Source organism: Echiichthys vipera (assembly GCF_963691815.1).
Source record: "Echiichthys vipera genome assembly, chromosome: X".
NCBI lineage: Eukaryota > Metazoa > Chordata > Actinopteri > Perciformes > Trachinidae > Echiichthys > Echiichthys vipera.
The window spans coordinates 25045917-25063559 of NC_139825.1; the positions used below are offsets into that span (position 1 = coordinate 25045917).

At 38.5% G+C, this 17643-nt stretch overlaps 2 protein-coding genes across 2 annotated transcripts; both read right to left on the minus strand.

Annotated features, from left to right (window-relative positions):
• Positions 1–1026: 1026 nt before the first annotated feature.
• LOC310965606 (green-sensitive opsin-like) lies at positions 1027–4357 on the minus strand (the record flags this gene model as incomplete). The annotated part of the gene is made up of 5 exons (XM_083939304.1): positions 1027–1125; positions 2213–2452; positions 3126–3291; positions 3633–3801; positions 3994–4357. The coding sequence occupies 5 exons, from the start codon at positions 4355–4357 to the stop codon at positions 1027–1029; spliced, it is 1038 nt and encodes a 345-aa protein (XP_083795430.1).
• Positions 4358–14036: 9679 nt separating this feature from the next.
• On the minus strand, positions 14037–17311 carry LOC310965440 (green-sensitive opsin-like; the record flags this gene model as incomplete). Its single annotated transcript, XM_083939041.1, has 5 exons — positions 14037–14135; positions 15226–15465; positions 16082–16247; positions 16587–16755; positions 16948–17311. 5 exons carry the CDS (start codon positions 17309–17311, stop codon positions 14037–14039), a joined length of 1038 nt encoding a protein of 345 aa, XP_083795167.1.
• Between the last annotated feature and the right edge of the window lie 332 nt (positions 17312–17643).

Here is a 17643-nt window from a genome sequence, read left to right on the forward strand (position 1 = left end):
AGCAATATTCTTCATCAATTACAACTAGCCAGTGAATCCAGTGGCTGATGGCCAAGCTGATATCTGAAGCCAGGGAGAGGCCTTGGTCAAGCAGAAAAATCCTTTGTTGTTTTTATAATTAACTTTTTAAAATGTAAGAAGTAGTTTGGCTTACCTTGAGAAAAAGAACACTACAAGACCGAGCTATTCCCCCATGAGTACCAAAAAGTCGCACAATTGTTAATAAAAAAATAGTAATAATTGGAATAATAAGAAATAATATAATAATCATGATAATGTTTAGATATTGTGTGCCACATTACTCTTCAACTTTAATGGACTTGTTTTTTTTCCTGAAATGCCATTACATCAAAGAAGCTTTGCACTGTATATTCATCACTGATATGTCCTCCTGCCTATTGAGGTTACTTTACTTGTTGGTCTATGTTTTGTTTATTAGGAGAACTTGTGCAGAACAGAATGTCTCCCTTTACCTTCTACCTATTAGCAAAAAAAAAATCAATGCAATATTCATACTTACAAGTATTAGCTGGTGGTAATTAAACAGTTTAAATGTAAAAGAAAAACAGAAAGAAAATAACAACAACGAAAAGGTCTTTTCAGGGATGCATTTAATATATTTTTACACTTTCTACTCTTTTGTTTTTATAAAATATATACAGAATATTATGACAGAGGTCAACAGATATGCTAACCTCTCCATCTCATAAATATACAAAGATGATTCTCAACCACTCATTCACCCAAACATACCATCAACATCGTTAAATCAACACTTGAGGCTGTGTTTCAGAGATTTTCTTTTCTTGATCGTTTTTCAGATGAGAAACTATGTTGGAGTCCAGCCGTGCAAACAAATCACGAACACGCACGTTGAATTAAAGGCATGTATTCTGAGATTAAAGTCAATTGGTTGCAAAAAATAAAGAGAGTCCACTTCTATCCAATTGTTCAATTTCAAAACAGCCATTCACAGTCAGGAAGAAATCAGCAAGTAGGAAGTCCAGAGTCGTGAAGTTCTTGATCTTAAGAGACAGAGGACACTTCTGTCTTGCTGGCTGATACTGAAGTCTCATCTTCCACCATACCGCCCATTCCAACTGTAGAGAGCATGCAGTTACGGAACTGAAAAGGAGACAGAGGTAAGATATTAGACCATTTGTTTTTCCAAATCTCAAATGAATGAACACTGATCTGGCAAGTTTGCCTATTTTGGTATTTTCAGACTCAACAAATATTTCTGGTAATAATGGTAACACTTAAGTCTTAATATTTAGCATTTATAAACAGTATACAAACCCTTTAATGGATTCTTTATAACAAACAATAATTTGTTTGTAGGCAGGTATAGGGACATGTTAAGAGTTTACTAACATGCAGTATTTGCCGGCAATTATAATTGCTCTTCCATAAATCATATTCATTCATAAGTCATCATTAATCCTTTCACCTGTGTTTTTTATATGATGTCATTTTTTATCTGTTTATACAGCAGACTCGACCTTTAATTACCACAGAAGGAGATTAATACATTATTTAACACTTAATTAACAACAGAGTATTACTACTCACAATGACTTAAGTAAAAGTGTTATTGTCACAAGTTTTGGATCAGATGTGTGGTCAGTTTGACCAATGAGTCTCTCAGTCATTGCAAATCATCAGTTGGGTTTCACTGTTTTAAAAAATCACACTTTATATTAGCTTGATCTGAAATCTTAAGCAATGGTAATTATTCAGTTACGAATGCCACAGTCATAATCTGTTAACGTTTGAGTTGTAAGGTGGTGGCTGGTGTTGATAATCTGCCAATAAGAACACTTAATTCATTACTATGACAGTGTGGGTGACTTTTTTAAGTTTTGCTGAATCATTAAAAAGTGAGACCCTTTATTAACTGCAGACTAGATGTTTATTGTTCTTTGTTATTACAGTGATGTATTCAAAAGCCATCAACTGTTGACCTGGTTAATTTTCCTTTAGTAATGACTTGTGTCTCAATAAATCAAAGGCCATAAAGACTTTCAACCAAAACCACAAGCAGGTTACCTAAACCGTATTTTCCTAAATTACATTAACCCTGACTAAAATGCATTAGTAAACACTTAATTAACCCATAATACAGTAATTTGTTTCAAAATATAAACCCTTTGGTCCGTCTCTTCTGAGGAGACTTAGTTTCTCAGTTCATACAGCAAAGTAATAAACTGACCTGTTTGTTGAACAACACGTAGATAATGGGATTGAACAATGCTGAGCTCTTTGAGAAGAAGGCGGGAATTGCCATTTGTGCAGCTGTGAAAGCTGCTCCTTTGTTGAAGAAGATCCAAGCAGCAAAACTAGCATATGGAGTCCAGGCCACAAGGAAGCCAAACACCATCAAGATGCACATGCGTGTCACTTCCCTCTCAGCCTTCTGAGTGGATTCTGAGTCCTGCTGCTGGGCTGCAGCCTGAAATGTGTTGAACAGAAGAGAAGTTAGGAGAAAAGTACAACAAAGCAAACAAACAAACAAATTATTTTTCCTACATTGTGTTACTTTAATATTAGACTTTAATTAATTAATTAATTAATTAATTAGATCTGAAAAAGATAGATGGATTAATCAATTACTTGATTGAATAAATAATATTTGGATTATTTGTTTGGATATTACGAAGCAATAATATTAATACGTTTTTATTCGATAGAGCTTTTCTGCATAAAGACACATTAAAGACACATTAAAGACACATTTCAGTACATAAAGTACATTACAACTCAACTAAGAGCCGACAGGAGTACATGTAATTGGAATTGTACCTTTTTTGAGTTCCTATTATTGATTGATTGGTTGATTCAGTAATTGATGGATTGGTCGACTGATGGATTGGTTGATTGATTGGTTGGTTGATTGGTTGATTGATTAATTGATTGGTTGATTGTTTGATTGATTGATTGATTGATTGGTTGATTGATTGATGAATTGATCAAAAACACTGTTAAAAGATAATGGTGCAGATATTAAATACAAAGTACAGGTGAGTATAATGTGAGATGTTTGAGGGAAGGGAAAACTAAAGATGCCATGCTTCCCCTCATAGGCTAGTGTTAAAATATATTACAGTTAACAAAATATGACTTACAGCTTTGACTGTCAGCACAAGGCTGCCATAAGTGAAGAAGATGAGGAAAACTGGGACAAAGAAGTGGAAGATGAACATATAGAGGACGTAGGATTCATTGTTGTATCCTGGGGCCAGAGTGTAGTAGTCAGGTCCACAAGAGCACTGCAGACCCTCAGGGATGTACCTGTGTGAGAGATAGTGAGATGGTAGAGATGATCAGTCCATAATGTACAGTCTATGAGGTATATGAAGTTCCTTTCATGTTCCGATTTACACACGTTCTGTCATAAAGCTAAACCTTTACTTAAGTGCAATGTTTACTGTGCTATTCAGCACAAATTCTGATTGTTTCCATCTCTGATATGTGTTGTGATGATTGCTGCAGCCTGCCCATGTTACTTTACAGGACAACATGGCACTGGCTGCAAAAGCGTTCATTTTGGATTTGATTTAAGCAGCAATATTGTTCGTTTTATGTATGAATCTGATAAATATATAGGAAATCTGACAGACGGAGGGTTTTACCTGGACCAGCCAACCAGTGGTGGGGCGGCACAAGCGAGAGCCATGATCCATGTGAAAACAACTCCAACTGCTGCATGAGTCCCACTGAACTTGAAGCTTCCCATGGGTTTGCAGACAACAATGTATCTTTCAACAGCTAGGACGACCAAGGACCACAGCGCAACTTCACCTGTAAGACAATGAGGTAAAAGACACAAAAACATCTGGTTATGACTTTTGTTAAATTTGTCTTTTAATTGTTGTATGTATCAGAGAGCTTTGCAGTGGATAGGTCAGGCAGTAAAATATGGAAAAACACTTTTTGTTCACAAAAGAAGCAACAATATACATTAGCAATTTTAAACAAATTCCTCTACCATACCTCCCAGAGTAGCCATGAATCCCTCAACAGCACAACCCAATGGTCCAAAAACAAAGTAGCCATTTAAAGCAGTTGTTAAGGTGATGGTGAACCCAAAGAGGACCATGATCAGTCCAGCCACAGCCAGGTTGACCAGGATGAAGTTGAGAGGTTGCCTGAGCTTCTTGTTCTGAGCTGTGACCACTAGTGTCAGGAAGTTGATTGGAAAGCCGGTGCAGATCAGAAAGAACATGTAGAAAGCCGTGAGGTAGTATTGCCATGGAGCTCCCAGGTAGTACTGTGGATACTCAAAAGGACTCCTCACAAGCCCCGTCCTGTTGTTCATGGGGATGTAGAAGTTCTTTCCTTCTGTGCCGTTCTCCATCTTTTTTGACTGTGTGGACCGACTGTGTGCCGTTTGCCCAATGCAGTATCGAACCTGTCTGCAGCTCATCTTGAGTCGAGCTTTATACCTTTGAAAAAGTGGATTACAGGAGGATTGAGAATAAGTCTTTGGTCTAATCCTCAGGAAATCACGTTAACAGGGATGACAGTGTTACATGTAGACACCCGTTACTGCATTTGTGCTTGAGGTTGAAAATCGTGATTATATCTGTAGAAATAGTAAAATCTCTTTTCAAATTTTCATCTTAAAACTATATTTTGCTATTTTTTTTGCGAGCTTACACTGTTTTGGACAGGAATACACTCTTTTTGTTTTTTTGTTTAATAACTGAAGTGATTTAGAGTTTAGTTTTTTCTGTGCATGAACTTGGTAATCTATCGTATTTTAAGGTGCTATATGAATAAAGTTTATTATTATCATTATTATCGTGTTACATTTTAAAGTTGGAGCTTAATTAATGACTTTTTCATTTTTAATGACGAAATGTACAATAGGACGTAATAATTTATTAGTTGATGATATTTTGTATTAAAAACTAAACATGTAAAGAAACTAAAGCTGTCAGATAAATGTAATGGAGTAAAAAGTATAATATTGACTACTGAGATATAGTGAATTACAAGAACAAAGTATTTGAAATGAAATTATATAAGTACACGAGTAAGTATGCAACCAACTCCAGTCATTAAAATGTTTAATAATAGCAGATGTGAAGTAGGCAACATTCTCAATGCAAATCTTAATTACTAACTACTAATTATAGTTTTAACATCATAATGATCCAGAAAGTAAACTGTTTTTCAGTTACATATTTCAATTCAACAATGATAAAGAGATGTGCTGTGAATGTGAATAAGTGGCCCCAGCAAAATCCCCTACAGAGGTATAGGCTAAGCCTCCAATGTCCTCAGTTCTTGACAATGGCCCTGCTAGCCAACCTCACATGTGACATGTTTGGACTGTGGGAGTTCTTATAACTATCCATTTTTTTACTTAAATTAAATTACGTAATTAATTAATAATGCAATTAATTAATAATTAGTAATTAATCATGCTCGTACACGTGCGCACGCTCGTGCTCGTACATGTGCAAACACGCTCTACAAAGGCCCACCTCTCTCAAACGGGCCATGGACGGCAAGCTGGCCGCAGCTAGGCGCGGTGCGGTTGCACTCACACTAATCAAGTGAACTAGGCTTTACCCGTAAAACCTGTTTGAGCACGGTACGGAAGGACAGTGTGAGTGCGCCCTTAATGAAATCTTATGGCCTGGAGTTAATGAATAAGGCAATATAATCATATAAACTGTTAGGGAGTATACATGTTTCCAGACTTTTTTTCTTGGCATAAATGGTCTCAAATGTTTAAATCTATAATAGGCGTGTTTCCATTAGCCCTGTAGAGTGGCCTCTAGGAAAGTTTCAGTCCACGCCCTGTGAAAGGCCTTTAACTCGCCGTGTTTCCATTCCAAAAAAAGGCCCAAAAGTGATTTACGAGATACCGGAGGTGACATATCACTCTGAATGGGTTTAGATCATCGGTGATCAGCTGATCAGTTATACAGCAGTGCGTTCTTCCTCCAGAGAAATACAGAATAGTTGCAGTTGGATTTTAGGTGGCCCGTATTATTCACAACGTCAACTAATGCTCAAGTAACATGAAATAAAGCACACCACAGACAAGTTGTCACCCCGTTGCAGCACGGTGTATCTGTGTGTGTGTGTGTGTGTGTGTGTGTGTGTGTGTGTGTGTGTGTGTGTGTGTGTGTGTGTGTGTGTGTGTGTGTGTGTGTGTGTGTGTCTGTGTGTGTGTGTATGTGTGTGTGTGTGTGTGTGTGTGTGTGTGTGTGTGTGTGTGTGTGTGTGTGTGTGTGCACGCGCATTTGTGTGTAAATTGGAGAGAGAGAGAGAGAGAGAGGTATGGAGCATGCAGCAAAGGACCACAGGTCGGAAATTCAATCCAAAATCCGTGCACAGATCATTTTTCTGCGCTGCGTTTTACTACACCACTGGATAATAGTATCTACTCTACTTCACTATGTTGTGGTGGCGTCTGTACTACCACATGTCACATCCCACCGAGAGCCACATCCGATCAGCATCCGGGTATATCTCAGGGCCTCCCTCTCCGATAGGGTCTCTTTCTACTCGGTCAAACAGCCTCCTGATCGACTCACTTGCAAATTAGGGGCGTTTTTGAGGAAATAAACCTGCTTCATTTAGGGTAGTTGACCATAGTGGAAATGCACCTAATCAGGGTTGTTTCAAGGCAATATAAAAGTTGTACCATATGGAGCTCCCTAGGGGACATGGAGAAAAAAAATGATTGGAAAAAAAAATAACTTTGCAAAATGTCACAAAGTTTTTCACTTAGAATTTTAATGTGCCACTCACTGTTGGTAAATGCAAATAATAATGAATGCTTCCATCATGCTTTCATGCTACACTGGTTATTTTCTGATGCAAACTGAAGTTTAAAGTCAGAGTCGAACTGAAAGGCGGCTTCAAGCATAACTCTTGTACACGCTGACCGACTGCATCAGTCTCTTCAATCAATCACTACACAACCACCAGTGAAGATAAGACTCAGATCAGATTCATTACTGAGATAGCTGAGACTAAGCAACTGTTGAGGTGGACATTGGAATCAATTTCTGAGTTGTATCCATTCATCAAGTCAAGCAGCAGGTGAGTGTGACGGACGCGGAGCTGAGCTGCTGAGCACCTGAACAGGATTGCCAGGTAAACTGGTGATCTACCGGCTTTTTTGCGTTGATTGTTAAAAGCGAGAAACAGGAGCATATAATGCCTCCACCGAGGAAAAAAGTGACAAAAGAAGAAGTTGAGGATATTAAAAAATCGCTCAACTTCATCTCATAGGAAGTTTCCGCTGTTCGGAAAACCATGATGGACTTGGTTATGGAAGTAAAAGCACTACAGCTACTGAATGCTGAAAAAGACAAGAGAATCGCCTATTTGGAAGACAAAGTTGCAGACCTGGAGCAGCACACTCGGGCAAACGATGTGATCATCTGCAGACTTAAGATAAAGCCCCGTTCTTATGCTCGAGCAGTGGCCAGAGATCCCGGTGAATTGGAAGTTGATTCCGTGGAGCAACAAGTGGTTACCTTTCTACAGTCCAAAGGGATACAGCTGGATTGCCAAAACATCGAAGCCTGCCATTCACTGTCAATGAAAAGCGCCAGTGATAGGCCCATAGTAATAATGAAATTGATGAGTAGAAAACATGAGATAATGCTGCTGAAACAAGGAAGGACGTTAAAGGAAACCGATGTCTACATAAACGAGCACTTGGCCAAACACAATGCCGAGATAGCCAGAAAAGCACGCCTCCTAAGGAAACAAAGTAAAATACAAAACACTTGGACTTCCAACTGCAAAGTTTACATTCAATTGAATGGGACCCCGGAGGAAGCCAAAGTCATCTGTGTCAAGCATATCAGTGATCTGGACAAATTCCAATGAGGGTGAATGGGATTACCGTCAGGGGAATAAGGACCACCTGGGTGAATCCGTATCGGACTGAGGTAAGAAGCAAAACAAACAATCAAATTATAAATCAACTATGACTAACACTAGGACTTGCTCTGCATCCGGGGAGGACATCAGTCAAATAACACAGATGATAGGTTCAGTGGAATATCAGGAATTGGAACTGGGAGTTTTTGCATATACTGATTCCAGCAGGGGCATGGAACAGGATATAGACCCAGACAACAACTTTCTTTCATCTATAAATAACAACTGCTACTACTACACAGATGAACAACACAACCAGGGCATAAACTCTAAAGAGAAATTATCTCTCATTCACAACAGCAGAAGCTTATATGCTAACTTCAATTACATCAAGGACTACCTTCATACATCTTCACAGCAATTTAGTATTATAGCTATATCTGAAACATGGATCACCAATGAAAAGGTATAGATTTTGAACTGGATGGCTATGAATTCAAGTACAATAATAGACTTAACAAAAGTGGTGGAGGAGTTGCTCTGTACATTCATAAATCTCTTGACTGCAGGGTTATAGAGGGGATGAACAGCTGAGGATAATTTATATGAATGTTTGACAATTGAAGTCTGTATGGAGAAGACTAAGAATATTATTGTTAGTTGTATTTATAGAGCACCTGGGTCATGCATTAGTACATTCGGTTAATGGATTGAAACCTTTTTTTCAAAAATCATTAACAAAACTATATTTGTTTGCGGGGAATTTAACATTGATGTGTTGAACCCAAAAATCAAAATGCTACAGATGATTTTGTAAATGCATTATATGGTATGAGCCTGTTCCCACGAATCACTAGACCAACCAGAATTACAACCCATTGTGCCATTCTTATCGATAATATTTTCACCAATGGCATTGACAATAATACAATAAGCGGTATATTGATTAATTCAGGGTATTTCCAAAACATTAACCTACATATCAAACTTATCATTTCAAACTGGTTCGTTCCCAAACAATATGAAAATAGCTAAAGTATTACATCTATATAAGACTGGAAACAAGCACCATTTCACAAATTATAGACCTGTGTCATTGCTACCGCAGTTTTCCAAAATACTTGAAAAATTATTTAATAGCAGATTGGACACATTCTTAGAAAAACACAAAAAACTTGCAGATAGTCAGTACGGATTTAGGACTAATAGATCAACATCATTGGCAATAATTGAGGCAATGGAAGAAATAACAAATGCAATAGATCACAAGAAATTCGCTGTTGGCATATTCATTGATTTAAAAAAGGCATTCGACACAATCAAGCACAACATACTGCTCAATAAAATGGAAAGATATGGTATTAGGGGAATAGTACTTCAGTGGGTGACAAGTTACTGAAGTGGGAGACAGCAATTTGTGAGCCTGGGTGACTGTGTTTCATCTTGTTTGGACATTGTTTGTGGGGTTCCCCAGGGGTCAGTGCTGGGTCCCAAATTTTTGCTTTTGTATATCAATGACATATGTTATGTTTCTAAGATATTGCACTTTGTATTGTTTGCAGATGACACAAATATTTTTTGTTCAGGGGATGATTCACAAAAACTAGAGGAGGAGATCAATATAGAATTGAATAAACTTAAAATCTGGTTTGACACAAATAGGTTATCACTCAACCTCGGTAAGACAAAAATGATGATGTTTGGAAATTGTAGAACAAATAAACAGGTAATATTAAAAATAGAGGGAACTGTAATTAAAAGAGTACATGAAATAAAATTCCCGGGGGTAACCATAGATGATAAAATGAGTTGGAAAGCACATATTAGACATGTCCAAACCAAAGTTTCAAGAAGCATCGCAATAATAAATAAAGCAAAAAAGGTTTTAGATTACAAATCCCTCCACGCTCTGTACTGTTCCTTAGTCTCAACGTATTTGCAATACTGTGCTGAGATTTGGGGTAACAATTACAAGACCTCACTACAGCCACTAACCATCATTCAAAAAAGAGCCATACGTGTCATTCATAACGCCGACTACCGGGAACACACTAACTCATTATGCCTGCAATCACGCCTACTCAAGTTTACAGATATGGTCAATTATCAAACAGCTCAAATTATGTTTAAAGCTAAAGGTAATTTATTACCTACAAACATACAGAAATTATTCAGCATATATGAAGGGGGTTACCATTTGAGAGGGACAATTAATTTCAATATTCCACTAGTGCGTACGATCAGGAAAGGTTTTTGTGTTTCAGTCAGCGGGGTGAGGCTTTGGAACAGATTTCAAAAAGAATTAAAGGAATGTCCAAACATAAAACAGTTTGAACTGAAGTATAAGGATGTGATCTTTACAAGGTACAGGGATGAAGTTACTCAGGACCACTAAGTGGTATAATGGGCATAAGGGTGTGATAGGGTGTACTGTAAAGTATGGGGTGGATATTTTTTCTCTATATCTTTCTGTGTGTATCTGAATCACGTATTCATTTTTTGGTCAACACACGTACAGCTATATGTGTGTTACTTTATTGTGCGCTGAGGATATCATATGAGGATATCATATGCATATATATATATATATATTTTTTTTTTTTGCTTAGCACTCAGCATAGCGTTATCTATTTTATTTTTTTATGTAAGAGATCTGTTGGGCTAGGAAGCTCATTTCTATCTTTGTTGTAAGTTATAAAGAAGGATAAGGGGTGAGAGTTTATAAGTTTAACTTCTTCTCACTCCTTTTTCGAATATTTATTTCATGATGAATGATTACTGTTGTAGATATGTATGTGCATATATAGGTATATACATATATATGTGTATTATTATTTATTTGGAGAAATATTCAAAATAAATGCAACAAAACAAAACAAAGCAGTGGGGTGTCTGTGTTGGCTCCCAGTAAGCATGCAGTGACCTCCAGCATCTGCTGCTTTCGGGGCTGTCGACTCATCAGCGGAGAAACCGGTGGTCAGGGAAGCTGTCCAACTGAAGAAGGAGGCCTTCCGGGATAAGTTATCCCAGAAGACTCTGGAGGCAGTTGCACGGTATCAACAGGCCAGAAGGACTGCAGCCTCTGCTGTGTCAGAGGCAAAGATGTGGGTGTGGGAGGAGTTCGGGGAAGTCATGGAGAAGGACTTTCGGGCGGCACCAAGGTGATTCTGGAAAACCATTCGACATCTCAGGAGGAGGAAACGGGGAACCGTCCAAGCAGTTTACAGGAAGGACTGGACGCTGGTGACCTCAAACGAAGAGGTAATTGGGCGGTGGAAGGAGCACTTTGAGGAACTCCTTAATCCGACTCACACGCCCTCTTTTGTAGAGGCAGAGCTGGAGGCTGATGGGGAATCATTGTCAATATCTCTGGCGGAAGTCACTGAGGTAGTAAAACAACTCCTCAGTGGCAAAGCCCCAGGGATTGATGCGATTCATCCAGAAAAGCTGAAAGCTTTGGGTTTGGAGGGGCTGTCTTGGTTGACATGTCTGTTTAACATTGCGTGGAAGTCTGGGACAGTGCCAAGAGAGTGGCAGACCGGGGTGGTGGTTCCCCTGTTCAAAAAGGGGGACCAGAGGGTGTGTGCCAATTATAGGGGTATCACACTACTCAGCCTCCCTGGTAAAGTCTACTACAAGGTGCTGGGAAGGAGGGTTCATCTTATAATCGAACCTCAGATTGAAGAGGAACAATGCGGATGTAGTCCTAGACGTGGAACAAAGGACCAGCTCTTTACTCTAGCAAGTATCCTGGAGGGGGCCTGGGAGTATGCCCATCCAGTCTACATGTGTTTTGTGGATCTGGAGAAGGCATATGACCGGGTCCCTCGGGAGATACTGTGGGAGGTTCTGTGGGAGTATGGGGTGAGGGGGTCACTTCTGTTGGCCATCCAATCTCTATACACCCAAAGCGAGAGCTGTGTCCGGATCCTCGGCAGTAAGTCGGATTCCTTCTTGGTGGGGGCTGGCCTCCGCCAGGGGTGCGCTTTGTCACCAATCCTGTTCGTGATTTTCACGGACAGGATATCGAGGCGTAGTCGCAGTTGGGAGGGGTTGCAGTTCGGTGTGCTTTCTCGTCATTAACAGTTCAGCTGCGTTCACTTGTTATCGGAAAAATTGGGGATTTCCAACTTCTGAGTCTGGCTTCTAGTAAATGCAGAAGCGTAATAGGAACGCGACAAGACGGAGGGCTCTGAAAGGGCAAGCTCGCTTGCAATTACATCTCACCACTAAAGAGGCCACTAGAACCAAGGTATCTCAATTCTTATGGAGTACAACATTAACCTGAACCAAACCATATGTCCTTACTATAGCCATAGAGGAAAGCACCTCATCATTTAAAAAGAGATAACATTATTTGATTGCTGAACACTTTTCTATACAACCCCGGATCCCCACTGATAAAGGTACCTGGTTAAGCTGGGCCCATTTGCGGCTGCAGGACCAAGAGCTCACCGCTGCTTCTTTGAGGATAACACCCGCACCACGCTGCTAGAGATAGCCTTTCAGTTTGACAGATTTGGACTTTATACTTCACTAGTTACCAGAAACTACTCAAAAATGTGAAGTTTTTATGACATAACGCCTATGGAAACAGTACCGCTTATAAGCAGCGTGCTGTCGGTGTAAGTTCATAGCATCACTATGTACAGTACATTGTTATTCAGTTTGATTTAATTGAAATTCAATTTACCGGGCCAAATCATTACAAAAGTTGTCTCAAGACACTTTACACATAGAGTAGTCAAGACCACGCTCTATGACTTATTCATGATTTACAGAGACTTTTTAAACATGAAATGTTTATTTTTGTTACAAGTCAATTAAAGTTGTTATTACTCACTGTGCAAATATAGAATTTAAATATAAATGCATGGTTATACATTATTATCAATTTAATACAGATGACACACAATTAAATGTTGTTGCAGATAAACCCCAGGTTAAAAGTACGTGCAGTAAGATGAGAGAGGATCAGCCCCCGGAAGATGAAAGTTAAGAAGTAGGCAGGGTTCTTACAACAGGAACTGGCTGTTCATTGGAGGAACCGTGTGACCAGGGGGCGGAGGACTCAACTCGTGCAGCAGCATTGAACGAATGCAAACCTGAATGGGGGTGATGGATGGTCCAAAGCCTGGACCAGGGACCGCCTCAGCAATATTCTTCATCAATTACAACTAGCCAGTGAATCCAGTGGCTGATGGCCAAGCTGATATCTGAAGCCAGGGAGAGGCCTTGGTCAAGCAGAAAAATCCTTTGTTGTTTTTATAATTAACTTTTTAAAATGTAAGAAGTAGTTTGGCTTACCTTGAGAAAAAGAACACTACAAGACCGAGCTATTCCCCCATGAGTACCAAAAAGTCGCACAATTGTTAATAAAAAAATAGTAATAATTGGAATAATAAGAAATAATATAATAATCATGATAATGTTTAGATATTGTGTGCCACATTACTCTTCAACTTTAATGGACTTGTTTTTTTTCCTGAAATGCCATTACATCAAAGAAGCTTTGCACTGTATATTCATCACTGATATGTCCTCCTGCCTATTGAGGTTATTTTACTTGTTGGTCTATGTTTTGTTTATTAGGAGAACTTGTGCAGAACAGAATGTCTCCCTTTACCTTCTACCTATTAGCAAAAAAAAAATCAATGCAATATTCATACTTACAAGTATTAGCAGGTGGTAATTAAACAGTTTAAATGTAAAAGAAAAACAGAAAGAAAATAACAACAACGAAAAGGTCTTTTCAGGGATGCATTTAATATATTTTTACACTTTCTACTCTTTTGTTTTTATAAAATATATACAGAATATTATGACAGAGGTCAACAGATATGCTAACCTCTCCATCTCATAAATATACAAAGATGATTCTCAACCACTCATTCACCCAAACATACCATCAACATCGTTAAATCAACACTTGAGGCTGTGTTTCAGAGATTTTCTTTTCTTGATCGTTTTTCAGATGAGAAACTATGTTGGAGTCCAGCCGTGCAAACAAATCACGAACACGCACGTTGAATTAAAGGCATGTATTCTGAGATTAAAGTCAATTGGTTGCAAAAAATAAAGAGAGTCCACTTCTATCCAATTGTTCAATTTCAAAACAGCCATTCACAGTCAGGAAGAAATCAGCAAGTAGGAAGTCCAGAGTCGTGAAGTTCTTGATCTTAAGAGACAGAGGACACTTCTGTCTTGCTGGCTGATACTGAAGTCTCATCTTCCACCATACCGCCCATTCCAACTGTAGAGAGCATGCAGTTACGGAACTGAAAAGGAGACAGAGGTAAGATATTAGACCATTTGTTTTTTTAAATCTCAAATGAATGAACACTGATCTGGCAAGTTTGCCTATTTTGGTATTTTCAGACTCAACAAATATTTCTGGTAATAATGGTAACACTTAAGTCTTAATATTTAGCATTTATAAACAGTATACAAACCCTTTAATGGATTCTTTATAACAAACAATAATGTGTTTGTAGGCAGGTATAGGGACATGTTAAGAGTTTACTAACATGCAGTATTTGCCGGCAATTATAATTGCTCTTCCATAAATCATATTCATTCATAAGTCATCATTAATCCTTTCACCTGTGTTTTTTATATGATGTCATTTTTTATCTGTTTATACAGCAGACTCGACCTTTAATTACCACAGAAGGAGATTAATACATTAATTAACACTTAATTAACAACAGAGTATTACTACTCACAATGACTTAAGTAAAAGTGTTATTGTCACAAGTTTTGGATCAGATGTGTGGTCAGTTTGACCAATGAGTCTCTCGGTCATTGCAAATCATCAGTTGGGTTTCACTGTTTTAAAAAATCACACTTTATATTAGCTTGATCTGAAATCTTAAGCAATGGTAATTATTCAGTTACGAATGCCACAGTCATAATCTGTTAATGTTTGAGTTGTAAGGTGGTGGCTGGCGTTGATAATCTGCCAATAAGAACACTTAATTCATTACTATGACAGTGTGGGTGACTTTTTTAAGTTTTGCTGAATCATTAAAAAGTGAGACCCTTTATTAACTGCAGACTAGATGTTTATTGTTCTTTGTTATTACAGTGATGTATTCAAAAGCCATCAACTGTTGACCTGGTGGTTAATTTTCCTTTAGTAATGACTTGTGTCTCAATAAATCAAAGGCCATAAAGATCTTCAACCAAAACCACAAGCAGGTTACCAAAACCGTATTTTCCTAAATTACATTAACCCTGACTAAAATGCATTAGTAAACACTTAATTAACCCATAATACAGTAATTTGTTTCAAAATATAAACCCTTTGGGTCGTCTCTTCTGAGGAGACTTAGTTTCTCAGTTCATACAGCAAAGTAATAAACTGACCTGTTTGTTGAACAACACGTAGATAATGGGATTGAACAATGCTGAGCTCTTTGAGAAGAAGGCGGGAATTGCCATTTGTGCAGCTGTGAAAGCTGCTCCTTTGTTGAAGAAGATCCAAGCAGCAAAACTAGCATATGGAGTCCAGGCCACAAGGAAGCCAAACACCATCAAGATGCACATGCGTGTCACTTCCCTCTCAGCCTTCTGAGTGGATTCTGAGTCCTGCTGCTGGGCTGCAGCCTGAAATGTGTTGAACAGAAGAGAAGTTAGGAGAAAAGTACAACAAAGCAAACAAACAAAATTATTTTTCCTACATTGTGTTACTTTAATATTAGACTTTAATTAATTAATTAATTAATTAATTAGATATGAAAAAGATAGATGGATTAATCAATTACTTGATTGAATAAATAATATTTGGATTATTTGTTTGGATATTATGAAGCAATAATATTAATACGTTTTTATTCTATAGAGCTTTTCTGCATAAAGACACATTAAAGACACATTAAAGACACATTTCAGTAAATAAAGTACATTACAACTCAACTAAGAGCCGACAGGAGTACATGTAATTGGAATTGTACCTTTCTGAGTTCCTATTATTGATTGATTGATTGATTCAGTAATTGATGGATTGGTCGACTGATGGATTGGTTGATTGATTGATTGATTGATTGATTGGTTGATTGATTAATTGATCAAAACACTGTTAAAAGATAATGGTGCAGATATTAAATACGAAGTACAGGTGAGTATAATGTGATACGTTTGAGGGAAGGGAAAACTAAAGATGCCATGCTTCCCCTTATAGGCTAGTGTTAAAATATATTACAGTTAACAAAATATGACTTACAGCTTTGACTGTCAGCACAAGGCTGCCATAAGTGAAGAAGATGAGGAAAACTGGGACAAAGAAGTGGAAGATGAACATATAGAGGACGTAGGATTCATTGTTGTATCCTGGGGCCAGAGTGTAGTAGTCAGGTCCACAAGAGCACTGCAGACCCTCAGGGATGTACCTGTGTGAGAGATAGTGAGATGGTAGAGATGATCAGTCCATAATGTACAGTCTATGAGGTATATGAAGTTCCTTCCATGCTCCTATTTACACACGTTCTGTCATAAAGCTAAACCTTTACTTAAGTGCAATGTTTACTGTGCTATTCAGCACAAATTCTGATTGTTTCCATCTCTGATATGTGTTGTGATGATTGCTGCAGCCTGCCCATGTTACTTTACAGGACAACATGGTTGGCTGCAAAAGCGTTCATTTTGGATTTGATTTAAGCAGCAATATTGTTTGTTTTATGTATGAATCTGATAAATATATAGGAAATCTGACAGACGGAGGGTTTTACCTGGACCAGCCAACCAGTGGTGGGGCGGCACAAGCGAGAGCCATGATCCATGTGAAAACAACTCCAACTGCTGCATGAGTCCCACTGAACTTGAAGCTTCCCATGGGTTTGCAGACAACAATGTATCTTTCAACAGCTAGGACGACCAGAGACCACAGCGCAACTTCACCTGTAAGACAATGAGGTAAAAGACACAAAAACATCTGGTTATAACTTTTGTTAAATTTGTCTTTTAATTGTTGTATGTATCAGAGAGCTTTGCAGTGGATAGGTCAGGCAGTAAAATATGGAAAAACACTATTTGTTCACAAAAGAAGCAACAATATATATTAGCCATTTTAAACAATTTCCTCTACCATACCTCCCAGAGTAGCCATGAATCCCTCAACAGCACAACCCAATGGTCCAAAAACAAAGTAGCCATTTAAAGCAGTTGTTAAGGTGATGGTGAACCCAAAGAGGACCATGATCAGTCCAGCCACAGCCAGGTTGACCAGGATGAAGTTGAGAGGTTGCCTGAGCTTCTTGTTCTGAGCTGTGACCACTAGTGTCAGGAAGTTGATTGGAAAGCCGGTGCAGATCAGAAAGAACATGTAGAAAGCCGTGAGGTAGTATTGCCATGGAGCTCCCAGGTAGTACTGTGGATACTCAAAAGGACTCCTCACAAGCCCCGTCCTGTTGTTCATGGGGATGTAGAAGTTCTTTCCTTCTGTGCCGTTCTCCATCTTTTTTGACTGTGTGGACCGACTGTGTGCCGTTTGCCCAATGCAGTATCAACCTGTCTGCAGCTCATCTTGAGTCGAGCTTTATACCTTTGAAAAAGTGGATTACAGGAGGATTGAGAATAAGTCTTTGGTCTAATCCTCAAGAAATCACGTTAACAGGGTACATGAACAGGGTGCATGTAGACACCCGTCACTTCGTAGTAGGCATGTTATGTGACGTTTATGTAAAACTTTAAAGTCTTCTTTTTGAGTGCACTTACACCCTTTTGGCCAGGATTACAGTCTTTTTGTTTTTGGTTTATAATTCACATGATCTTTTTAGGGTACGGAAA